The 25,861-nt window shown below is 52.7% G+C and overlaps 2 protein-coding genes across 12 annotated transcripts in view; both read left to right on the top strand.

Moving 5' to 3' along the window:
• FAM83F (family with sequence similarity 83 member F) overlaps positions 1 to 9,326 on the top strand; it is a 35,826-nt gene extending 26,500 nt beyond the window's left edge. The window contains exons 4-5 of the mRNA XM_005567205.4: positions 647 to 1,323; positions 8,802 to 9,326. Coding sequence (XP_005567262.3) covers positions 647 to 1,323; positions 8,802 to 8,851 — 727 coding nt within the window. The 3' untranslated portion in view covers positions 8,852 to 9,326. The remainder of the gene's footprint in view (positions 1 to 646; positions 1,324 to 8,801) is intronic.
• A 14,426-nt stretch (positions 9,327 to 23,752) lies between these two features.
• The window catches only part of TNRC6B (trinucleotide repeat containing adaptor 6B), a 297,709-nt gene continuing 295,600 nt past the window's right edge, over positions 23,753 to 25,861 (top strand). For 9 of the 11 annotated variants that reach the window (XM_045364263.3, XM_045364261.3, XM_065521746.2 and 6 more), the window contains exon 1: positions 23,753 to 23,979. The gene's annotated coding sequence lies outside the window, so the exon portion shown is untranslated. Of the gene's footprint in view, positions 23,989 to 25,861 lie in introns of all 11 variants that reach the window. The other 2 variants (XM_074003717.1, XM_074003719.1) reach the window with 1 other exon arrangement.

Raw genomic sequence — 25,861 nt, 5'->3', positions numbered from 1 at the left:
TGGCCTCAGAATTCTGATTTTAAAATAATTTACCAGGAACACAAGAGACTGTATCTGTGTAATATCTGCCCTCCAAGTAAATTAAAATATGGGTGACGAGAAGAGAGACCTGAGCACACGAAACTATGACTAGCAGCATAAGTCCTGTCACATGGTCAGAGTATGGGTTTCTGCAGACACTAAGTGCTTAAAAAAATCAGAAAAGAACCAATACAGAGTAGAATAATATTCATAATAGTGGCAGCTGCAGTTACTATTTTTTAAATGTGTGTTTGTGCCAGGGACTGAGCTAAATGTTTTATATGAGTTACTTCATTTGCGCCTCACAACAACCCTGTGAACATATGTCCTGGGAGCCCCAGCTTACAAGGCACACGAGAATATAAACCAGGTTTGAATGCCGGCCTGACTTCCCATGCTCTTTCCCTGCACCTACTGCCTGCTTGCTTCATTTGAGGCCAAACTCTGGGGAAAGGGAGTCTGCTGGTGAGTGGAGGGAGGCCAGTCCAGAGTGTGGCCCACAAGGAGCCTTCCACCTGCGGCAAGGGTCTGGCCACAGCGGAGGGGCGGGGGGCGGGGGGGCAGGGGCAGGGCAAGAGAGAGGCCTGGGCACATGCGTCTTGCTTTTCTATCCCCACGTTCCCAGGTTCACCTGGAGTTCCTCCTACGTGGACAGGAACCTCCTCCTGCTCCTGACAGGGCAGAACGTGGAGCCCTTTGACACAGAGTTCCGGGAGCTGTACGCCATCTCCGAGGAGGTGGACTTGTACCGGCAGCTGGGCCTGGCGGGCAGGATTGGCCTCCACTACTCCTCCACTGTGGCTCGAAAGCTCATCAACCCCAAGTACGCCTTGGTGTCAGGCTGCCGCCACCCACCTGGGGAGATGATGCGCTGGGCTGCCCGGCAACAGCGGGAGGCAGGCGGCAACCCGGAGGGGCAGGAGGATGGTGGCAGCGGTGGTGAGTCGGCCCGGCGCCTGGAGAGCTTCCTGAGAGACCTGGTTACGGTGGAGCAGGTGCTGCCCCCTGTGGAGCCCATCCCCTTGGGAGAGCTGAGCCGGAAGGATGGCAAGATGGTCTCTCACACGCACAGAGACCTAAAGCCCAAATCCCGAGAGGCACCCAGCCAAAATGGCATGGGAGAAGCAGCCCGGGGTGAGGCCGCCCCCGCCAGGCGCTTCAGCAGCAGGCTCTTCAGTCGCCGAGCCAAGAGGCCCACGGCGCCCAACGGCATGGCCAGCTCCGTCTCCACTGAGACTGTCCCTGAAGTGGAGTTTCTGACAGGGAAGAGGCCCAACGAGAATTCCAGTGCTGACATCTCAGGTGAGCCCTCTTCCCTCTGGCCTGGTGTCTCCACAGGCCTCTGGCCCTGGCCCCACATCGGCCCTTACCCAGGAGCACTGCCTCATACCTGCAGAGGAGCAGACTCCATCTGTGGGCACAGAGGGCAGGAGCTCTGGGGTTCCGGGGTCCTTGGTTCCCATTCTGGCCTCAGCCTTTAGCTGCCTGGAGGCCTTGGGCAGGTCCTGCAGCTCTGAGTTTCATTTTCCTCTTCTCTGAAAGAAGAGAAGGATTCCAGGCTTGGCATGGAGTGGTCTGAGGGCTTCTGCTACTACTGCTAGAAGGCGTTCAGATCAGCCCTCATGGTAACCCAACAAATCAAATAAGCTGAGAAACTTTCTCCTTTGTAAGAAAAGAAACGGGGGATCCGCATGGTGGGGTGCATGGCTGCGACTAGACCCTGGTTCTGAGTTGAGGGCTCTTTCTAGCAAACCTGCTTCCTTGCCAGTTCACCTATTGTCAGGATCTCACCTGGTCAGACACACCCCGCCCTCCCCTGTACCCTGCCAGTGCCCTGACCCACTTTCCTGTCTCTGTGATGGGCAGTCTGACTTGGTTTCTCCACGTCCCTCTGCTGAGTGCTGTCTGCCTGGCTGCTTGTCCCTGGGTGGGATTGTTCCATGGCAGCATCTTCCTGGGCATCTCTCTGGGATCCCCAAAAGGCCCTGGCCTTTATGTCTCTCTCCGCAGCAGTCTCCGGGGTGGCCTTTCAGGTGGCTGGTGGTGGTGCCTTTCTCATTTCTGCATCCCTGAGTCAGAGGACTTTCCGTGGTGGGATTTCTCCGTCCATCACTGTGGAGCCCAGTGATGAGAACTTGGCTCTGGCTGGCCAGGTGGGCAGTGACAGGGCCTGAGGTCTTGTGTGCCCAGTCCAAGGGCTCCCCAGACTCCTGCATTTCTGCACACCAGCTTTGACTGGATTGTGATGGCATGAAAGCAGGGAGCACAAGTGTCATCCCCTCTGCTGATTCCCCAGCACTGCTTTGGAGCCTGACACACCCAGTCTGTGCTCAGGAAATGTTGGCTAACTTTGCTTCTTGGAGTTCGAACAGGCCTGGGCGCCTCTGTGGCTGTGGGCACAGTGGGAGCGCCAGGGCGTTCCCTCCATTTGGCCTGGGGATGGTGACTGAGCTGCTGGCCTGCCAGGTCCTGCACAGGCGCTCTCTCTCCCCTTCTGCCCTCACAACCACCCTTCAGGCACAGAGGTGGCAGGTGGCTCAGAGAGGTGAATGAAGTGGTCCCAGGTCACAGGAAGTGGTAGTAAGGCCAGGATTCAAGACCAGGCCTGGGCACAGCCATGGTCTGTCAGGGGAGGGGTGGCTGGCCCCGTCACTGTTTCTCCTGGGCTCCCTGGCTCCCCTAACGCCAGCTGCTGCTGCTGCTGCTGCTCAGTACCTCTGGTTTGGAGGAAGGGTTGCCATGGTGAACACCTGGCAAGGGAGGGAGGGGGAAGAGGGGAAGGAGGGGGAAGCGGGAAGGAGGGGGCGAGCCCTACAGCAGCAAGGGCTGTTTCCCAAGTCCTGAGTGAAGTGGAGTGGAAGCTTTCTCTTCCTTCAGCCCCTCGCCCTGAGGTGTGGTTTCCATGGAAACTCAAAGCCCATTGTCTTGTCCCTTCCCGATGCCTTCTGCGTGTCCCTCCGCATCCATGTCCCTGCTCTCACCTCTCGGGTGGTCGCGGCGGCCCTGCCCCTGCTGCCGCTGTTTGGTGCCTGCACACGGTGCCCAGGAACCAGCCTTGCAGACACGGACGGGGCCCTCGGGAAGCTCCTCTCCAGGGCACCTGATGCTGGGATAGAGCGAGAGAGGGAAGAGTGAGGGCAAGGGCACGGACAGCCTGGAACCATCACCCCGTTCCTCGTCCAAACACAGAACAGCCTCCTCCAGCAAGTCCTCTGCCCACCTGGGTGGGCCCCCAGTACCTGCAGCCCTGAAATTCACACACCTTTCCTCTCCCTCCCAAGGCCTGGGGGAGAAGCAGCAGCTCCTCTCCTGTCTTCTGTTGTTTTTGTTTGTTTTTAAGACAACGTCTCGCTGGAGTGCAGTGGTGCAATCACAGCTCACTGCAACCTCAACTTCCCAGGTTCAAGCGATTCTCCCACCTCAGCCTCCTGAGTAGCTGGGACCACAGGTGTGTGCCACCAAGCCTGGCTAATTTTTTTAATTGTATAAACAGGGTCTCACCATGTTGCCCAGGCTGGTCTCCTGGCCTCAAGTGATCCTCCTACCTCCGGGCCTCCCAAAGCACTGGGATTACAGGCACAAGCCACTGTGCCTGGCCAGGAGCTCCTCTCCTAAAAGGCCCTTTTTCATGGCCTCCAGCCTCCCACACCATGGCCAAGTGGGGCTGCTTCAGTGTTTCCCCTCAGGCAGCAGCAGCTAAGCAGCCAGGACTGCATGTGTGAGAAGGTGGGGCCCGGAGAGCATGGGACTCCCACGGTGGGAATCAGTGAGAACCTGAGCTCCTGCCTTTGGACCCCCACACAGGGCAAGTGTCCCCTTCCCCTGGTAAACGTTCAGAACCTCCCAGAGCAGCTGCCACCTGGCTCTCAGCTCAGGACACATTGCTCGCTGTACCCAGGACACATCTGTCCCCTCCCTGGGGCTGTGTCCTCATCTAGAAGAGGACAGGTTGCACCAGGGAGGGTTTCCGAGGTCCCCTGGAGTTCAGATTCTGCCTCTGTTCTTTCCGTCTGTGTTGCCCTCTTGTCAAGGGAGAACCTGGGTTGATGACAGGTTCTGTCATAAGAGAAAAAATAGAAAAAGCTCAGAGCTGACAGCCTGTAAAATTGCTTGATAAGGAGTATATAGTTGTCAAACAGCATGCAAATTTTTGCAAACCCAGGTGTGGCCTTTGGGAGAACCTTAGGGAAGTTGCTTCCTCCTTTGGGGCTGGGGATCCAGCTGGGGGCCATGGGTGCCCAGCGGTTTCAAGGTTCATGGCGCCCTCTAGTGGCAGAAGCTAGGCACCTCTTCCTTCTGCATCTTCCCGCCGTCACCTGCTGGGAGTGCTCATGTCTTCTGGAGCTTCTGTGCCCTCCGCGAGCTCCACACAGGCTGCCTGGGTCAGGGACCCCCAACCTCACAGAGCAGCCTCAGTGGAGAGCCTTGGTAAAAATGCAACGAGGCCAGGCGCGGTGGCTCATGCCTGTAATCCCAGTGCTTTGGGAGGCCAAGCTGGGAAGATCACTTGAGCCCAGAAGTTCTAGACCAGCCTGGTCAACATAGCAACACTCTGTCTCTTAAATAAAAAATTTTTTTTAATTAACTGGGGGTAGTGCCATGTGCCTGTAGTCCCAGCTACTTGGGAGGTGGAGGCAGGAGGATCACTTGAACCCGGGAAGTCGAGGCTGCAGTCAGCTGTGATTGAGTCACTGCACTGCAGTCTGGATGACAGAGAGACCCTGTATCAAAAAAAAGTAAAAGTAATATGAATTTTAAAATGCAACAAACACGCTTTGGGAGGCCAAGGCAGGTAGATCACCTGAGGTCAGGAGTTCGAGACCAGCCTGGCCAACATGGTGAAACCCTGTTTCTACTAAAAATACAAAAATTAGCCAGGCATGGTGGCACAAACCTGTAATCCCAGCTACTTGGGAGGCTGAGGCAGGAGAATCGCTTGAACCCAGGAGGCGGAGGCTGCAGTGAGCTGAGATCGCGCCTCTGCACTCCAGCCTGGGTGACAGAGCAAGACTCCATCTCAAAATAATAATAATAACATTTTTAAAGATAAAAATAAAATCCAGCAAATAGAGTCTGTACCGCTGGGCGAGGCTTAGGACTCTGCATTTTAAATTAGGGCCCTCATTTTCCAGTGTAGCTCCCCCAGTGTAGAGGGTCCTCAGACCAGCAGACTCCGCAACGACTGAGGAGACACAGATGAGGCCCTGCCCTTGGAGTGCTGCCAGCCTAGGGGAGGAGGTCCCCGTGCTGTGCCTGAGACCCCACCCAGTTCCCCCAGGGAGATGACTGGGAAATGGCCAACACTTTTGAAGTGGCGAGAGACATGGTGCCATACGCCATCACACAGAGCTGGCGTCCTCCTCACTGCCATCCAGTCTGATGATAGCATCTCACAGTGAGACCCCCAAGGTTCGGAGAGGCCAGGCCCTCTGTCCATGGCCGCCCAGGGTGGAAAGGGCAGTGTGGTCTCCTGCCTCCTCGGCCTTCTGCAGATGTCATAGCCATCTCCAGAAGGCTCGGGTCGGCACCATTTCCCTGCACCTTTAAAGACTGTTTGGGCCGGGCGCGGTGGCTCACGCCTGTAATCCCAGAACTTTTGGAGGCTGAGACGGGCAGATCACCAGGTCAGGAGATCGAGATCATCCTGGCTAACATGGTGAGATCCCGTCTCTACTAACAATACAAAAATTAGCCGGGCATGGTGGCACTTGCCTGTAGTCCCAGCTACTCGGGAGGCTGAAACAGGATAATCTCTTGAACCTGAGAGGCGGAGGTTGCAGTGAGCAGAGATCGCACCACTGCACCCCAGCCTGGGCGACAGAGCAAGACTCTGTCTCAAAACAAAAAAACAAAAAAAAGTGTTTGGAAGAGCCAGAGCCCCAAATAGAGGACCGACCCTTTCCCCTGGTGTCGTGGGGGCCGAGAGGAAGATGAGAGCAGCAACTTGCTTCCCAGAGTGCCTCAGGGTCCTTTCCTGCCCCAGAGCCCCTGGACCTGTGCTTTGCTTCCCAGTTTCTCTGAGGTGACCTGCAGTGACAGTCCCCTTCCGGAACTCTCCTGGGGTCCCTGGATTTATGTGTGGATGGCCCCCTGGCTGGCTGGCAGTCTGTAGAGCGTGGCTGCCAGGCTTCTGGACTGGGGGACTTGTTCTCCTGTGTCATCCCTTGGGGCTGCGGGTCTCAGATCTCTCTCCTGCTCTTGCTGCATCTGGTGCATCTGCTGCTGTTATTACTGTTATTACTAGGATTGCGCTAAACCCCTAAGTAGCTCGCCATTGCCGTCTCATGCATTTTATTCAATAAATATGTATCTACGAAGTGTCTGCTCTGTGCCAGGCCCTGCTGTAAGTTCCTGGCACAGCCGTGAACAGAATGGACATGGTTCCTGCTTTTATGGAGCATGTTACCCTGGGCAGAGACCAGGATTGTGAGGGGATGGCCATTCTATGAAGGGTGTCAGGGAAGGCCACCCTAACCAAGGAGCCTCAGAACAAGACTTGAATGGAGGGAGGAGGGCCCTGTGGACATCCGAGGGAAGACTCTTCCTGATATGGGGAATGCGAAGCCCTGGAGCCTGTGCATGAAGCTTGCACGTCATTGTCCTTGTCATGGCTTCCGTGTGGGTGACCTCTGCCTCCCTCTCGCCTGCACTGCCTTACCTGGCAGCAAACCAGACTGACTGCAGGTCCCTAGTGCCCCAGGCTGCCACCCTCACCCCATGCTTACGTCACACGGCTTCACTCTGCTGAGCCGCCCCTCCTCCCACCCTGCACCCATTTTCACCTCCACCTTGGTGTCACTTCTGAAGCTCCCAGGCCTCGCATACTTTGTAAAAAAGACTATTCTGGCCATTTATACACCTTCCCTGTTCACCTGAGCAGTGCTGACTCCCCACACGTGGTCAGCTCACAATACGTGAGCACTCAGGGAATGACAGGGGACACACAGTTTGTCCTCAAGCCAAGCCAGTTTCTCTGTCCTGTCCGGGGCTAGGAAATGAATTCTGAGTCTAGGTGCTCTCTCCAGGCTTTCACCCTGCCTTACAAAAAAGTGGGGAGCACGGTGCTGGTGAAGACGGGCCCTGCCCCTGCCTTACCCAGGCTTCTCCTGGAGGCAGCCAGCCGGGCGGTGTGCAGGCTTGGGAAGCAGCTACCCCCTCCACCACCTGCCATTCCATGTCCAGCTATACCACCTCCCCTGTTTAACGATCCAGAGGTTGATTCGCTTACCTGCCTCCAAAATGCTGCTGCCTCTGGGGAGGAACTGACATCTGCTTAGTGGGCCACGCAAATGAAACCAGCTAAGGAGGGGAAGTGGGGATGGTTGTATCCGTTGCAGCAGCGAGTGAGTCTAGGATGGCCGCGTTTCATCCCGCTAGCAGAGCCACCCAGACGCGCTCGGCATCACCGCGGAAGGTGACCCCCAGCGCCTTGGCCATGGAGCTCTTTGGGTACAACCTCCTGCCCAAGGGTGGGGGAACACCCTTAATGAGGGTGAAGCTGGATTTGTGGTCAGTCCCGAAGAGCTCGTTCAGTCTGCCTGGATGGATGAGGCCCGAGGCCGTGGGTCACAGTGCAGTGGGCAGGAGCAGCAGCCTGTGTGGCAGGGGAGGGCTCCAAGTTGGACTCTGTTCGGTGGGTCGTGCTCATGGCCCAGGAAAGGAGGCAGACGTGGCCTTAATTAAATTCACAGCTGAAGTGATACTGGAAGGTTGTGTGAGCACCAGGGAGGCAGCCCTTGCTGTGTGGGGGAAACTGGCAGGAAATAACACGAGTGCCTTCCACCTGCGGAAAGGCAGCCGGCGCTCTGTGGACACAGGCTCCCCACTTCAACGCCTGACACCTCGCAGGCCCACAGGTGTCAGGCCTGCCTTGCTACTCCCCCACACTCCCTCCAGAGGTCCGAGAGCAGGAATCCAGCCAAAGGAACCGCAGGCCTCATCTCAGGACTGTAAAGGGAGTGGGAAGGAATGGTAGAGGCCTGGGGAAGAGGAGAAATCAGCTTCTCTGGCTGGAAGGGGAGCAGCTTTCTCTCCCCCTTCCCTCCCTACAGGCAGCGCGTTCCTCTCCATCCTCCCCTCAAAGCCGCGCCCTAAGCAGTGTGATCCACCCCATGTGGCAGCTCTTGGCCAGCGCCAGCCCTTCCTGAGGCGCCAGCTGTCCTTCTTCCAGCCTAGGAGGCCTGTGGCAGGAGGAGCTGGAACTGGGCTGGGAAGGCCAGGTTCCGTCGCTGTTGCTGGCTGGCTCTGGGAGCTGTGGACACCTCAGCGGTGGAATGGGGCAGCCGGGGAGGGGAACCGGAGAGAAGGACCACAGTCTTACTTTGCAGGCTGTGGAGCTGCCATGTATTAGCTGGTAGTGAGCGGCCTCTTGGCGAGACTTTTGTGTATGTGTGTGTGAAGGCAAGTTTATTAGAAAAGTAAAGAAACCAAAGAATGGCTCATCCTTACACACAGCAGCCAAGACTTGGAGTTGATGGCTGTCGTCGTTGATTCTGCGGACTGGATCCTTCCCCCACCCCTCTTTGGTCAGGAGATGGTGGTCACCTTGATGTCCCACCCAGTGGGGCTCCTGCCAAGGCTGCTGGGACAAGCAGAGTCTTCCCTTCTGCTTTCCCAGGTGCCCTCTACTGACTTGCTTTCCAAATCAGCAGCTTGGGAAGGAGACAGTGACCCCAGCCCCTCAACTGGAGATGTAGACAGCACACAGGGCAGGGACTGAAGCTGAATCCACCAAGTGTTTCACATACATCCTTCCCCGCCTCTGTCCTTTGCCTTTGCAGGTAAAACAAGTCCCAGTTCTGCCAAGCCCAGCAACTGCGTGATTTCCTGAGCTGCAGGATGGTGGTGGGCAGGACGTGTGGATGTTCGCCTGCCCTGCCCTGTGTCGTGGAGAGCTCAGGTCGCACACTGCACCAGTTTGCACATCAGACTCCAACTGGCCTCCTGCCTTGCAGCCTCTGTCCTGGTCTCAGGGACCCTGGATCCCAAATGAGAGGGTCCAAAGCATCTCAGTTACACGCCTCCACCAGACTGTCGGTGGCTGGGCAGGGGTCAGTGCCACGGCCTCCTTGTTTACATGAAGTGGAAGCTTGACCAGTGTCTGCTCGCCTTTGTGCCCCGCCCCCTCCGCTGGTCGCCAGATGGGGTGAGGGCCATTCTTTAAACCTTAATGGGATGGGGTATCTGGGGCAGCCGCAGTGGCTTCTCCTTTCCCAGGCTTCCTGGTGCTTCTGGTTCCCCCCACTGCTCCCCACCCAAGAGATTGGTGGAATAAAAGGGAAGAGGGCGGGACCCTGAGCCTGGGATCCCAAGTTCCAGTCTTGCTCTAGCCGCCGACCTCCAGGTGTAAGGTGCAGCGGGAACTGCAGGGGCACTGGCTGCAGGGGTCTTCCTGGCCCCGGCCCTGCAGGCTCCTGAACTGGACTTGAATGAGGGGAAGATCCCACGGCCTCCCCCAGCGAGGGGCAGAATTTGATGCTGCTGTTCTGAGAGCACTCATACTGAGGTCTCTTTCCCTGCCGGTGCCGTCCTGGCAGTCTCAGCGTGAGTGGTCCCGGCCTCCTCGGCTGCTGCCTGCTGCAGACCTATGTGGGGGTCCTTACAGTGCCTTTACCTGGGACTGTTCCTTCCCTCAGTCGGTAAACTTTGGTTTACAGCCAAGGCAGGGAGGGGGCTTGGCTGAGAGGGGATTGGGGGTATGGGAGGCTGGGCCCTGAGGACAGGAGCATTTGCCTTTTTTCCCCCAACTCTAACGGGGTCCTCGGACCCCTTCACCAACCAGGGCTTCCAGGTTACACTTTGGCCAAAGACAGGCCTTCGCCTCCTGCGAGAGTCAGGCCATGTTTAGGAGCCTGTGCCTCGCCAGAGCAGGTCAGCCTAATTGCCATGAGGCTGGGCCGGGAGACCCAGTAAGCAATTCCACTCTGCCCTCCCCACTTGGGTGACTGGAGAGGGCTGAGGAGAGTTTGTGAATGGACCTGGGAGAAATTGCCAAGCCGCAGACTCTGTGAGCCGGCCCTGCGGGCAGGGCGATGGGGGATCCGAGCCCTGTGAAAGAGCCATGCGGCAGTGACCTCTGAACCAAACTCTCATCCTCTTTCTTTCTGTCTAAAAAACCCTAGGACACTACCAGCACCTGGGGGAGAGGTACAGATGTCTGCAAGGCAGCTGACGTGAGAGCCAGAAAAGGGGCTGCTCTGGCTGGGCTGTGAGAGCCAGGCATTGCTTCTGAGGAAGCAGGAAGTAGGGACCACATGTGGCAGCCATTGAGGAGACCGATCTCTCTGGCAGTGGGGAGGGGAAGGGAAAATAAGGGTGAGCCTGTCCCCAGGGTCTTCTCTGTTAATCCCAAGGCTGGCTTCTAGGGCGTGTGGAGAAGGGGCTCTGGCCCACCTCCCTGAGCTTTTATGAAGATGAAATGCTTCTGGGAAGTGCTTCCTTAGGTACCAAGGCCAGGCAGTGTGGCACGAACTCATTCTGGAGGGAAGGGAGGGGGGAGGTGTGGTGTGGGGGTGTTACACCTCAGCTCGAGGGGGACACCTTGAAGGTATGGGACATGAGATGTGTAAATTGCAATGGGACAAAGAGATCACTCTCTGGTGTGGAGGGTGGGTGCCTCTGGGGATGAGGAAGGTGGCCTGGGGAAGGGACCGGCCTCCAAGCAAGTTAGCCAAGGGCATCTGTGCCTCCCTTACCAGAAGAGCAGGCCCTGCTTTGTCCCTTTACCCCCTCTAGACCCAAAGCACACCCAGGTCCCTCCCCTGCCCTGACATCTAATCTGCAAGGATCCCTGATTGGAATCTCCAAGTCACTGCAGCCTTAAGCCAGGCCTTCCTTTCTGCCTCAGTTTCTCCATGTGCCAAGATGGGGTTTTTCACACTTTCTTGGTAGAAATGATGGGGAGACCATATGTTAGAGAGGAAACAAGTTGGCATAGTGGGAAGAGGGCCAGCCACAAGGCAGGAGTGCCCAGGCAGGGTGCCTCTCCCTGCTGGCCCATGTCCTCGTCCTTATAGCAGTGTGGACAAGATGGTGTCTGGCCCCACCCGCTTCAAAAGGCTTGAGACAGAAACTGAAGTCTGAGATGGCAAGGATCTTGAACTCACAAAATGCAGCTCTTCATGTTTGCCTGTCTGCCTAGGCACCGGCCCACTCTGTTCTGCCTCTTGGCTTGTCAGCTGTGAGTGCGCCTGCCCTCTGTTCCAGCACTTGCACATACTTTGTGAGGTAGTCTCTTACTCATCAGATCTCAAGGGGACATCTGGCCCTCCCAGTTGGATGGCAAGTTCAAGGGTGGATCATGCCCTTGGTCCCTGTACAGCAGCTTCCGCAAGGCTGGTTACATTGGAAGGGCTCTAGGAGGAACAGGATAAAGCAGCACTCTCTGGGCTGGGGTCTGGCTTCACTGCCCACCACTGCACACCACCACCAAGCTGCTGTCTCACTTTCTGAGTCAGCTTCTGTAGGGTAAGTGTTCACAGCTGGTGCAGCTCTTTGGGAAGCCTCACCTCCCAGTGAGCTGAGCCCCTGGTGTGGCTGCCACACTTGCTTCTGCCCCATAAGGGCAGGAAGCACAGGACTCCTGGATGGGTCTGGGAGCCTGCCCCTTGTGATTTGGCAAAACTTCCCATCTCCTTAGCTGCCTGTCCTTAGGGTATGGTTAATCCTATCTCTAATCCCTCAAGGGCTTTCAAGATAGCCTCTGTTAACATCACTACGATCTGTCTGGGTAGAACTTTATAGAAAGGCTAGGCAAAAAATGAGACTCAGAGATACGGAAGAAACTGGCCAAAGAGGGGAAGTGGGCTATTTTTTTTTTTAAACTGCTGTATTGCTTTTCTCTTTTTCATATTTGTTGAGCACTTGCTATATGCCAGTCACCGTGCTGGATGCTTTAGTAACATGAAGGTTTCAAACTAAGAAAAGCTGAAGAAAGAGCCCTTTAGAAAGTTAGCAGTTTTACCGTGTATTGGGGGAGTGGGCCTCATAAAGTTGTATGATGAGAGGCACAGGTAATTTTGTTTTGTTTTGTTTTGAGACAGTGTCTTGCTCCGTCGATCAAGTGCGGTGGCGCCATCTCGGCTCACTGCAACCTCCACCTCCCGGGTTCAAGTGATTCTCCGGCCTCAGCCTGCCGAGTAGCTGAGCTTACAGGCATGCACCACCACGCCTGGCTAATTTTTGTATTTTTAGTAGAGACAGGGTTTCACTATGTTGGTCAGGCTGATCTCGAACTCCCAGCCTCAGGTGATCTGCCTGCCTCGGCCTCCCAAACTGCTGGGATTATAGGCATGAGCCACTACACCCAGCGTGGCTAAGGTTCATTATCCCCATCTTTCAGATAAGGAGGTACACAGCTCTCCCCAGATCCCACATCACAGAGAATGCAGGTCTGAGCCTGTTCCTTGAGCTCAGGGTCTCGGCAATGGTGATGCTTTGGAGCCGCAGAATTCTCTCTTGGTTACAGGGCTGCCCTGTGCATTATAGTACGTTTAGCAACATCCCTGGCTTCCACCTACTAAATGCCGCTAGCACCCCTTCAGATGAGAGCACCAAAAATGTCTCTAGATGTTACCACATGTCCTCTGGGGAGGGGGGTAAAAGTGCTCCCGTTGAGAGCACTGGCTCTTTTCTTTGCGGTCCTGGCCTGGCGGCCTGCACAGGCCGTTTCTCTGAAGTGTTTCATGCACACTCTGCCCTGGGTACCTTGGATACAGCACTCTGGCCTAGAGAGGTTGGCTGACTTGCCTGAGACGCTGCTTCCTGGGAGACGCAGTAGCATCTTTCCTTTCTGTTCTGGTTATCTTGCTTAGTTCTTTACCGCCTTATATTCCTCCTGACGGGTGTCTTTATGTACACACATCTGCCTCACTCCACTCAGCTCCCTGTCAGGTTTCCTGCCAGTCTGTCCCTCTTCCTTCAGCTACTTCCTGCACAGACAGTACGACTGCACATACCTGAGTGTGCCCAGCGGTGGACCCACCTCCAAAAGCAGCCAGTGCTGACAGCAGAGAGCCTTCCACACTCAAGTCAGGCCAGGTGGGAATCGCTACCTGACTGTCATGACCACATTCTCAGTGAACATTGACAAAGCCCCCTTAGCAGCTAATTAGCCCTGCCGTGCACTAGGGATGCAATTTCTCATCTGGCGGTGCGCCACACTCCTGCCTCCCTGCCCGAAGGACCCAGTGGCTGCTGCTGATCATCTGCACTGCTGTTCCAGGGGCAGGAGGTTTGCTGCAGAACAGGTGACCCCAGCTCAGTGAGCGGAGCCAGCCCAAGGTTGAGTGAGGAGAAGGGCAAGAAGGGCAGGCACAGCCATGAGGATGTTCTGGGGCTAAGTAACCGGGAGATCAGCCCAGAGACCTTGCACAGTTAGGCAGGCCTGGACTTCTCGCCCTTCCCCTTGCAGCTTCTGCCCTCCCAGCCAGGGACTGAGGAAAGCCCTGCTTCTAGATGCCATGTGCTGCTACCTGGCACGATAGGTACCCATCTGTCCTTGGGGTTCCTGAGCCTGGAGAGCGTGCTCTATAAGCACTGGTGCCTCACTGCCTGGCTCAGCTTTGCAACCACGATATATGCTTAATACCTATTTGTTAAAGGATTGAAGACTGCCATTCAGTACAGAGAATGAGCCAGGCGAATAAACAGGAGGTGTCATACAGGTTCTAGAATCGGTCATGATCCTTTCGGTCTCATTCCTGACTTCTAACACCATATATGCCAAATGGGGTACTGCTGTGATTTAATTTCTCAAGGACTGGGTTTATCAAAAGTCCTTCCAGATCTAATCCTTTCCTCTAGGAAGGCTTCTCCTTTCCTCCTGTGTCTTAAGTGCCTGGTCTTCATCTCCTGGGTGGTCCAGACTAGGTGGCACTGGGCCTGCAGGCCTCTGGCTGCTCAAGGATAGCCCTCTCTGTGTGCTTCCTTTCAAAAGCTAGCATAGAAAGGAGGGCCCAAGGTGAGGAAATTTGTCCAAAGTCACCCATTGAGTCGCAGGAAGGGCTAGAATCTGGTTATCTGGACTGTCCTAGAGCACTTTCGCAGCGACAGCCAGCGGGAAACAAGTTTTCATCTAGAAAAATGGCTAGAAGTTAGGGCATTGCCTGCAGTCACTGAAAAGCAGCTTTAGGAGCAGATGTCCACGTACTAGAAGGGCTAGGGCCTGCCATGGAAGCCAGCAAGCATATGGGAGCTGGGGAAGGAAAGGAGCAAAAGGCAAGAACAGGTAGGATGTCCACGGTGCCCACGGTGCTGTGGGCACAAGCAAGGGGGAAAGAGCCCATCGTGTGCAGAAAACCATGCGTCATGATTCTTATTTCCTGTTGGCAGCTTTGACTCCCTGCCTCATCTCTTCCTGGAAGTGTCTTGGAAGTTAGGCCACTGGACAGGGAAAGGTTTGCCGCAGTGCTTGCAGGCCTGCACCCATTTTTTCATCCAGTGGATGTTTACTGGGTGCCCAGCCTGGGGCTACATGGTGACCGAGGAAGGCCTGGTTTTGAGGTGGTGTGCCTGCATGCCGCTTGCTGTGACCTTGGCCAGGGCGCATGGCAGAGAGAGGACAGGCTTCAGAACAGGCAGGCAAGGGCTGAAATCCTATCTCTGCCACTGAATAGCTAATGACCTCAGCAAGCTATTTCACATCCCTGAACTTTCCTGTTTCCTCATGTGTCAAATGGGGATGATCTCGAGACAACTCTCCACAGTAACCACGCAAAGCACCCAGCACAGGGGCTGACACACACAGCTAGGTGTCGCAGGAGCCTCTGGGGGTGTCACCTCCAGTGGCTTATTTTCCTCTTGTGATCTTCTCTCCTAGATCCTCCCCATGGGTTCCCTGTGAAAATTACCACTTTCATATTGAATCGTTGCCACACAGGGCTAACTGCTCATTCATCTGAAGGAAGCTACAGAGCTCAAGTTTCTTTTTTTCTTTTTTTTTTCTTTTTTTTTTTTTTGCTTTTTTAAGATGGTCTCGCTCTGTCACCCAGACTGGAGTGCAGTGGCGTAATCATGGCTTCCTGCAGCCTCGAACTCCTGGGCTCAATGAGTCCCTTGAGATATTCTATCCTCAGCTTCCTGAGTAGCTAGAACTACAGGCTTGCACCAACACTCCTGCCATAATTTTTAATATTTTTTTGTAGAGATGGGATCTCACTGTGTTGCCCAAGCTAGTCTTGAACTCCAGGCCTCAAGCGATCCTTCTGCCTTGGCCTCCCAAAGTGTTGGGATTACAAGCATTAGCTACCACACCCGGCCAAGGCCCAGGTTTCGACAGAAAGGGAGAGGAAACCTACCAGAGATGCCATTTCTGAGCCACCCTGTTTGGCAGGGACCTGTGTTCCCCTCATGCAGGTTCATCCTTAGAGGGCTGCGGTGTATCTGGTTGTGCAAAAGTCCCACAACCTTTCTGGGTTGATAGTTTGTGGCAAAATAAACAATTTTAGTTTGTTTGGAGAATCTTTTGTATACAAAATACAAATAAAAGCTAAATCAAAGAAACAGAGCACGTCTGGAGAAGTCTGCCAATCCTTCTCCAAGCCACGGGGCTTCCCAAGCCAGGCCTGTACTCCTCATGTAGATTCCACACCCCGTCCTGCTGTCTTTGTCCTTCACACTAGTGACTACAGCCTGGTGGAACGGGGTCTAGGGGCCACAGTCCTGGTCCTGCACTGGTGGCCCTGGGGAGAAGCCTTGGAGAACTTGGAGAAGCCCACGCGGCTGGCAGCATCATGGTGAAAGGCTGACACCTTGTGGCTGGCTGGCAGCGTGCGTCCTTCCTCCCCTGGGTCAGCTAGACGGCCAAAGCAGGGATCTGCAAGCTCCTTCTGTAGTCGGCCAAAAAGTGAATACTATAGGCTTTGCAGACATTCAGTGTCTATTGCAGCTACTGTCGTAGCACTGAGGCACCCCTAGACAATACAGACACAAGCGGATGTGGCCATGTTCCATTGAAACCTTATGAATACTGAAATCTGATCTCATAATTTTCATGTATCACAAAGTAGTAATATTCTTTTAAAATACAAAAACTGGCCAGGCGCGGTGGCTCATGCCTGTGATACCAGCACTTTGGGAGGCCCAGACGGGCGGATCACCTGATGTCAGGAGTTCGAAACCAGCCTGGCCAATGTGGTGAAACCCTGTCTCTACTAAAAATATGAAAATTAGCCTGGTGTGGTGGTTCATGCCTGTAATCCCAGCTACTCGGGAGGCTGAGACATGAGAATTGCTTAAACCCGGGAGGCGGAGGTTGCAGTGAGCTGAGATCATGCCACTGCACTTGCTAGACTCCATCTCAAAAAAAAAAAAAAAAACAAAAAAAAACAAAACAAAAGCAAAAACCAGTCTTAGCTCACAGACCATGCCAAAACAAGGCAGTGGGCTGGATTTGGTCCTCAAGCCCAGGCTTGCTGACCTCTGGCCTAGGACACCTCTCCTTTATGCCTCTGCTCCCAGCATGGACTCTCAACTCTCATGTTTACTTTGTCATTGTTCTGTCAAGAGGAATTCCCTAGTCTCACTCCTCCAACTAGACCACTGCCATTAAGCCTTCTTCTGAACAGAAATTCTGGAGTTGTTCTCACGCATTTCATGAACTTACATAAGCGCCCATCAGGTGCCCAGCCCTATGCTGAAGTGCTTGCAGAGCCCAGAGATTTCACCAACTTCTTTTTTTTGGAGATGGGGTCTCTGTTGCCAGGTTGGAGTGCAATGACGTAATCATAACTCACTGCAACCTAAAACCCCTAGGTTCAAGTGATCCTCCCGCCTCAGCCTCCCAAGTAGCTGGGACTATAGGCATGTACCACCCTGCCCAGCTAATTTAAAAAAAAAATTAGGGATGGGGTCTTGCTATGTTGCCCAGGCTGGTCTCTAACTCCTGGGCTCAAGTGATCCTCCCACTTCAGCCTCCCAAGTAGCTGGGCTTACAGGCATGAGCCACTGCACCTGCTCAACATTTAATTTTTTCATTCATTCGTTCGTTCATTCATTTGTTCAAATGAACTTGAGAACTTACTGTGTTCCAGGCACTGTGATAAGACAGACCTGGCCTTTACTTTCAAATGTTCAGAACATGGTTAGGAAGATGGACACTGGGAGGCAAGTGTTGTGATGGGAAAGCACAGTGGGTATAGAAGCCCAGAGGATGCACTTAACCTGGGGGTGAAGATCAGGGAAGGCTTCCTAGAGGAGGAAGTAATCTCTGAGCCGACACCTGAGGAGTGAATGAAGGAGGGGACAATGAGGCAAGGCATTCCAGGGAAAGGTCCAGAGCCTAAACAGAACTCTTTTATGAGAATTATGAGAATCACAATTATTGAGGACACAGTGAAAACTCAGATAACTCAAATAATAGGTTTTGCCCGCAAAGCCTTCCTGCCTGGTAGGTGAGGCAGTCTACAGCAAGCTGCTCCAAGGATATGGAGAAAAAGGTCCCTCTGGCCCTGTAGGATTGGTTATTACTGAGCCTGGAGTGGGCAAAGTCCAGCGAGTGCTCCTAAGGCGGGGATGGGGCTGCCTTCACCACAAGGGTGCTCAGGAAATCTGCCAGGGGAAGAGAGTTGTGGGCCTGCCTCGGCTGCAGAAGCCCCTCAGAGGAGGAGGAGGGGCTTGAACTGAGCTTTGAAGAACGTGTAGACTTGGGGACAGGCAGAGGAAGAGGGGGCATCGTAGGCAGCAGAAACCGCATGGAGAAACTCTGCGGGAGAATGGGCATGGCCTGGCTGAGGGGTCCCTGGACAGGAACCAGCCTTCCCTGTACACCTGCGCCTACGAGTCTCACAATAGCCCCAGCAAGCAGGTGTTATTTTTCTCAATTCTACCAATTAAAAACTGACCTTGGGCAACTGCTTAACCTATCTCTGCCTTACTTTCTTCATCTGTATCTACCTCTGAAGGTTACTATGAGGACTGAATAAACTCATATACAATGCTTGGAGCAGAGGCTGGTACTGGAGCTGGTTTCATGGGTGTGCAACCCATGAACCCCATGCTTTCATTTTCCACTTAGTCCTGCCTGGCATAGTATGTGGTTTTTTAATTTGAGATGGAGTCTCCCTTTGTTGCCCAGGCTGGAGTGCAGTGGTGCGATCTCAGCTCACTGCAACCTCCACCTCCCAGGTTGAAGCAGTTTTCCTGCCTCAGCCTCCCAAGTAGCTGGGATTACAGGTGCATGCCACCACACCTGGCTAATTTTTCTATTTTTAGTAGAAATGAGGTTTTGCCATGTTGGCCAGCCTGGTCTTGAATCTCTGACCTCCAGTGATCTGCCCAACTTTGCCTCCCAAATTGCTGGGAGGATTACAGGCGTGAACACTACGCCTGACCTGGTATGTGGTTTAAAATGTTAGGTTTTATCATTATCTTAGGTGGAGAATAACAAATCTGATTCAATATATTCATTTTAGAAATGAGGAAACTGAAGCTTGGATAGTTTATGTGACTTGCAAAAAGTCAGGCAGCAAACAAGCTGCAGAATGAAGGCTGGAGATGGAGAGATGGAATTCTCATCTTAGAGGCGAAAGTAGGATAATGACCCAGCTGAGCTCGCTGAGTCCCGCAAGCATCGCACGCCCCCAGAGACAACATAAGGAGAGAAGTGCAGACAGACTCCTTTGAAGGAGTTTAGAGAAAAAGCTGGTAGGGAAAAGAGCATGAACAGTTGTAGAGGTAGGAGGAAAGCTGGCTATTTGGGGAAGCAAAGAAAAGATTCTCAGAGTAAAACGTATTGGTGAAGCCATGGAAACAAGGACTGAGAAAGTCTCTTGGATCTTGGCCACAAAAAGGTTATAGATGAGCTTAGAGAAATGCATTTCAGTAGAGTTAGGGCTAGAAGCCAGGTTCAGAGAGAGAAAGAACGAGAGAGCACTTCTGTGGTGGAGATGGCCACAGGTCGTTATTTAAGAAGCTAGGATAAGAAAATAGAGAAGAAAAGGAAGGAAGCTATTTGAAGGGAGTGGGAGAAAAGCCAGATCTCAGTTGGGAAGTGGAGGAAGGACCACCAGAGGCGGTAATTTAGCCAGGAAGAGGTGTACTTCTTTCCTTGAGTTTATAGGGGTAAAGAGGATGGGGGCTGAGATACTAAAGACTACGAGGACAACTGTTCATTGAGGGCTAGTTGTCTCCCCAGCTGCACTGTGGGGTTCCCAAGTTAGACATCCGAGAGGCAATATAGCAGCGTGGACAAGAGCTTACTCATTGGAGTCAGACTGCCTAGGTTCAATGTTAGCCCTTCAGTGCCTACATTTTCCTATCTAGAAAATGTGGATAACAATGGTTGTTGTGAAGATTAACTATCCACAATCCACGTAAAGCTCTCAGTAAAGTGTCTGACACACAGCAAGCGTCCACCAAAGGGTAGTTATTATTAACTGTAATCCTGGTTGTCTTGCAAGCCTCCTCCTGTGTGTCTAGCATTGGCCAGCACACAGGAGGGGGTCCAGTGTTTGCTGCTTAACCAAGTCGCTTCTCAGGAAGTGTGGTCATAAAAAATGAGAGGTGATTTAGAAGGTGAGACAGACGCAAGGGATGTGTTGCACAGTAAATGCTCCCACACATGCAATAAATGCTTAGAAGCACGTCCTCTGTAATCAGCACTCTCTAGAGAGTTTCCCCTCCTCATTGCGCTTGGTCTTTGGCAATGGCTACACCCACTGCCCAAGCGAGCAGTATCAGCTGTCAGCTGTCCCCTTGTCCTTTGGATCAGATTCCTTTATAGGGATCTTCCCATTGTTATAAGCTTCAAGAATTGGAGAATGCTTAACGAACACTTCCAAATTCTTCATAGCTATGAGGGGCCAGTGCAAAGGGCGGAAGTTCTCCTGTGCCACAGAAATTAGAGCTGGAGCAGATCCAGCTTGCTATCCCCCCTTCCCCCAGCTTGTGGGTTGTTGCAGAATCGTTCACAAAAATTCCCATTGCCTTGGAATTTGTCCAAGCCCAGGGCAGGGATCACAACACAACCTCTCAAGGGAAAAAAAGAAGGCCTGTTGCTTGAGATGGCTCAGAGCACTTTTGGTAGCCAGCCAAGGCAGCTATCACTCATGAAATCTGCCTTCCCCTCCAGCAAAAAGCCAACTGTATAGAACACCACATATAGAGCGCTAAGAATAGCACAGCGCTCCAAGAACATAGTGCACTTGGCCTGCATACAAGTGCGCAGGGCTTAACGAGTCTTTTTACTCTGAAAGCTGGGTGGGTTGGAACAAACAAACAGAAAAATATTTTCCCCAAGTAGCATGCAGAGAGGAAATGAAAGCGAGCACAGGAGAGTACCCTGGCATAGCATTCTCTGACCTGGGCTGCTTTTTCAGGGTATGAGTTGATTCCACAGGCACCAAAGCATGCCTGTAAGCCCTACGGTGCAGACACCCTCACCCCATTCATTGGCTCAACATTCACACCAGGCTGAGCAAGCCCCAAAAGTCCTGTCATTGGCCGTGACAAGAATTGAAACCCATCTTCTTCACAATAATTATTTGATTGACAGATTGGCTTCCTTCCTATAAGTATAGAAAGCAAGGGCAGGTTCCATCCAAAGCCACAGTTCTGGGTGATGAGAGCTGTCAGAGCCCAGAAAAGCCCCTGAACCACATCCCACTATTTGTTGGAAGAAGAAACTCATCTGTGGGCCTATTCATAAAAGAGTCTGGGAAGATAGGGTCCTTAACGGTGTCTGGATGTAATACATTATGGGAGGCTTTTACTTTATAACTTTCTATATTGTCTAAAATATAGAATATTATATTGAGTTAAAATAATATTTACTCAATGTAACTTTTTTTTTTTTTTTTGAGACAGAGTCTTGCTCTGTTGCCCAGGCTAGAGTGGTCGTGTGGCTCACTGCAGCCTTGAACTCCAGGCTCAAGCAATCCTCTCATCTCAGCCTCCCGAGTAGCTGGGACTATAGGCGCAGGCTGCCATGCCCAACTATTACTTTTCTTTCTTTTTGTAGAAATGGGCTCTGCCTGTGTTGCCCAAGCTAGTCTCAAACTCCTGGCCTCAAGCAGTCCTCCCCGCCTTGGCCTCTCAAAGTGCTAGGATTACAAGCGTGAGCCAATGTGCCTGGCCTCAATGTTACTTTTATGATCAGAAAAACAGCCATCTTATTTGGAAATTATTTTCCTATTCTCAAGGGGACAAATACAAGAAGGTTTCAGGCATTTGCTTTGTCTCTGGGAGGGAAGGCACATTTGCTTTGTCTCTGGGAGGGAAGGCACAATGAGGTGGCATAATGACAAATAGCTGAAGCCTTTATAGACAAAGATTCTAAGAAGAGCAGGCTTTGGCCATCTCTGGATATTCCCATTCTGCTCCCTGCCACCAGACAGCAAATGTTGTAGGTCACCACACATCACCAGTCTCTTGCCTAGCTAACCGTAACTCATTCTTTAGTTCTCTCTGTAGATGTCACTTCTTCCGGGAAGCCATTTCTGTCCCTCCGAGATGGAGTCCCATGTCCCTACCATTTGCTTCCAGGGCACCTTCTCACAGCACTGCACCATGGTTATCTGCTTATCTGCTGGACACCCCTACTAAACTGAGGTCCTTGAAGGAAGAGAGAGTCTATTACTCATCTGTGTAGCCTTTGTAACTTAGTAAAAGTGCCTGACATGCTCACTAAACATTTACGGAATAATTATTTATTTGGGGGCCTTTTACCATCAGAACAATGTGAAGGACACAAAGATGAAAAAGAAACCATCTGCTTCAAGGTACTTACAACTGAAATGTATCAAACAATTACCCAGAAAGTCAAGTACCAAGTTAAAATAGGGGTCCAAGCAACCAACTTTGAAGGTTAGGAAGGTTTTAGATTCTGAATGTTTCTCATTCACTGTGTTTTTGAGTTCAGAATCCCCATACTGGAAGGCTAATATGGGGTATGTGCATACAACTGTACGGATTCACGTTCTTACGACCTGTATTAGAATTTGACGCATGATCTTTCTTCTGTCTTTCTTGCATTGGCCCTAGGAATACATGCCACTTACTCTTAATGGACTTTTATGAAATACCTTGGCTTCATTTGCTGAAAGGCTCTAAGTGTTGAGCATCGTTACTATGTTACAATGGTTGTTTTATTATTAAAGCAGTGCCTGGGAGGTTACACAACAGCTTGGATCAGGAAGCGAAACAAGGGCGGTGATCCCACTGAAGCTACAGGGGATGGGGATTTGGGACGGTAAAATGTTAATTATCCGAGATGGAATGTGGGCTAGAGTCCAGCGTTGTGCTCCTGGAGATCATTTCGGTCCCAAAAGCTCACGGCTGGCACTCTGGCAATGGGTCCTAAGCATCCTGCCCTCCTCTGGCTGAAATGTTGGATTCACTTCGATGAAAGCTGCTCCAGAGAAAGAACCCAGTGGCCACCAGCCAGGAGCACACGTCTTGCTCAGCATCAACTATCCTGGAAGACTTCCAGGAGCTGAAGGGCTGTTCTCTTTGCATGCAATAAATTATTCATTTCTAAGACGATTTGTTCTGTCTCTCTCTTTAGACTTGATTTCTCCTAGTTTTCCAGCTCTTGAGGACTCTCTCCAAAGAATGAGTTGTAGATGGTTGGTCAGGGGTTGTGAGTGGGGAGGGGAGGCTTCACATAAAAGGATGGCAGAAATGTCTACTTTAACTTAAAGGGGAGAGGAATGGGTCCTGGGGAGGAGGATGTGGTGGAGGCAATGACAACCTCTCCATAGTAAGTCCCCAAAAAAGTCACTTCCAGAAACTGAAGACTTTTTGAGTTCCAAATGAAAGTTTTTAAGATGCTGGGTTGACTGACAGTATACCGTCTAAGGTGGAGGCACTAACGCATAATAAGAAAGAGTGACGTCTCTGGAGTTTGACCCAGGACCAGATGCCAGGCTCATCAATTACTTTGTATCTGGATGACCTTGGGCAAGTTTTCTAAGCTCTCGCCAGCCTTAATTTCCCATCTATAAAAACTGGATACTGCATTACTCCCAGGTTTAACCAAATAATGTTTGTGAAGAAAGCAGTCCAGTACTTGGCACAAAATAGGCATGCAATACATGGGAGTCACTATTATCGTCAACTACTGGCCAAACAACTGCAGTTGACCCCAAATCCCCAGTAAACAATTAACCGTAGCAGAGCGAATCCGGATCTGACGCACCTATTTGCCCAATAAGGTGCCAGGAAATAACACAGTGGAGTCAAACCAATGGTATTAGCTCTTGTTGTTGGACGGGCTTTCTTGCTGTTCCACCAATAGCTTGAAGATTTGACTGGGGAGTGACATCCTGACAGTCCAATGACACACAACCAGCCCACACTCAGCACTTCGGAGGGGATAAATCAAGGAGCCGGCACGTATAGATTCCGTTATAGGGCAGTACTGGATGGAAAGACGAGCTTAGGGAAACAGCGCCGAGGCAAGGCACTAACTAGCTAAAAATAAAAAGAAAAAAGACCATGGTTGCGCCAAGCGAGCTCGGCGGCCATCATGCTCTAGTTTCCCCTGAGTCTCTTTGGGTGCTCGACCGAGGAAGCGGCCTCTGGGATGCTGAGGGGGTGTGTCCCCGCATGATTGGCTCAGGCAGCTCAGCCAATCCTAGCTCGTTAAACGGGAAGCACTTAACCAATGAGGGGCTAAGGCAGCAACGAGGAATTGGAGGGGCGGAACGACAGCTTGACGGGCACAAAAGCCAGCCAGTGAGAGCCGGAAGCATCCTCCCTGCGGCCAATGGAGTGGGGCTCTGGGCGGGCCCCCGAGTGTTTGTGTTGTGGTTTTGGGGGAGGGATGCGGAGGGGAAAGTTTGTTTATTTTGTTTTTAGTTTCTGGGGTCCCCGTGCTTCTGCAAGGCGAAACGGGAGGGAGTGACCCCCGCGACCCTCAGTCCCCCTACGACGTCGCCTCCATAGTCTGCGGAGAAGCGAGGACTGCGCGCCTCGCTTCACAGCGGAACGCCGCGTACTTGGAGCCGGCACGGCTCGGGGGTGAGTGAGGTGCGGCGGCCGCGCCGTCCTTCCCCTCCCCCGCGCCCTGCCAGGACGGAGCGGGGCGGCCGGGGGTCGGCGAGGACGCCCCCGGGGGCGCGCGGCGCGGCCCGGGGCGGTGAGCGGAGGCGCGGCGTGTGCGTGTCCTCGCGAGGGAGCGCGCGTGGGGCGGGGAGCGGGCCGGGGAGGGGGCGTGAGCGCGCGCGGGGCCGGTGTGGCCGGCGGCGCTGAGCGCGCGCTCCACGGGAGCGGGAGCCGCCGAGATTTGAGTCGAGGGGCCGGGAGGGATTCGGGGCGACGTCCGGCGCGCGGGCCGAGCCCCCCGAACGGCCGGGGAGGCACGGGCGGGCGCGCGCGCGGCTCCGGGCGTCACGCGCCAGCAGGTGTGAGCTGGGGGAGGGCTTCCGGGTGGGCTGGCCCGGCCGAGTTGAGTTCGCTTCCCGTCTCCTGGGGGCCCCGGCGCGGGTGCACCCTCCCGGCCCGCGGAGGCGCGTTCGTCCATGGCTGTCGGTGGCAGAGGGAGGCGTCAGGCCTCGGAGCCTCGGGTCCCTGCGCAGCGTCCTGGCCTGTGTGCAGGACCTGCGTGACAGGGTGAATGCGTTACACACCCCTCCCCAGGGCCCTGCGTGTGCGGCCTCTTGGGGAGGCGGCTCAGACTCTGGACAAGGAAACGAGGGGCATTGGAAGTGGTTTTACACCTTCCCCTGCCCGGTGCCCTTCAGTTCCAGACTACTGGGTTTATTCGGCTGTAGAGGCTAAACATCCGATCCAGTGAGACACATTGTAGTGGTTAAAGACGTCCAGTAACGGTCACCTCTAGTCAAGCGCCTTAAGTACCAGCTTATTCTGAATTCTTTGGAATTCAGGTTACCAGCCTGCGACTTTAAGTTCGTGCTTCCTCATGTGTTTTGGCCGTGTTATTACTTTTTAGCATCAGTGCTAGAGATTGAACGAGAGGATGGTGAATTTCAAGTTGGTCATTTGTATTATAATTTAAGCGAAATTATGCAAAATTGGCCAAAGACATTTCTTCATAGTGAATAAAACTTTAGTGCCCCCACCAACAGTTAAGTATATATAGAAAGTGTGTAGAAATGATACACATTAGCATTTTGTGAAAGTTTACTAATAGAGGTTACTTCTTCGCTGTGGGAGATGTCAGTAGTATTAAGATTTCTCTTGATTTGGAGACTCATCAGTGATCTTCGCTTTGAAACTACAGATGTGTTTTGGGTAGTGTTGTGTAAATGACTCTTGTAGAGCGGAACTTTTAGCACGTTGTCTCTACAGCGTGTTGCATTGCTGTAGGCAGGTAGTGGGAGGGCTATGAATGTAGTGTCCACTTGCACGAAGGCACACTCACCAATATCCAGAACACAAATCAGACTGCCTTGTCCCACGTGGGACGTGGTGATGATGATGATGATAATACCTTTATATTTTCTTAGTTCTTGACCATTATTAAGTGCTTATCCCAAACACCATTATTTGAGCAGAGTGGTTTCTGATAGAAATTCTGTAGCTGCTTTTCTATGGTAACATATAAATGTCATGCCCTTGAAAAAAATTTCCCTCATTCAAATGGAAGCACTTAAAAATGTTTTAAAGTCAGAGCAATGCTACTTGTTGAAATGGCAGTAATCATATTAGCTAACATGTGTCGCATGCTTACTGTATGCCAGCCTTTTTACATTTTTTCCCTCTAATTCTTACCCCAAGTTTGTGGGGTAGGTATCATTACTATTCTATGAAAGAGAAAAGGCATCTCCGAGAGCCACACAGCTATGCATTTCAAGGGCATAGGTTCAATCTCACGTCTCTCTGGTTTGAGAGCCAACGCGTGTTTCATTTTGCCTCCTTCCTGAATTATCAGAGGGAGAAA

The sequence above is a fragment of the Macaca fascicularis genome, chromosome 10 (genome assembly GCF_037993035.2).
Source record: "Macaca fascicularis isolate 582-1 chromosome 10, T2T-MFA8v1.1".
Taxonomy (NCBI): Eukaryota; Metazoa; Chordata; class Mammalia; order Primates; family Cercopithecidae; genus Macaca; species Macaca fascicularis.
Note: the sequence above shows the minus strand (reverse complement) of the source record. Positions and strands in the feature narration are given on the sequence as shown.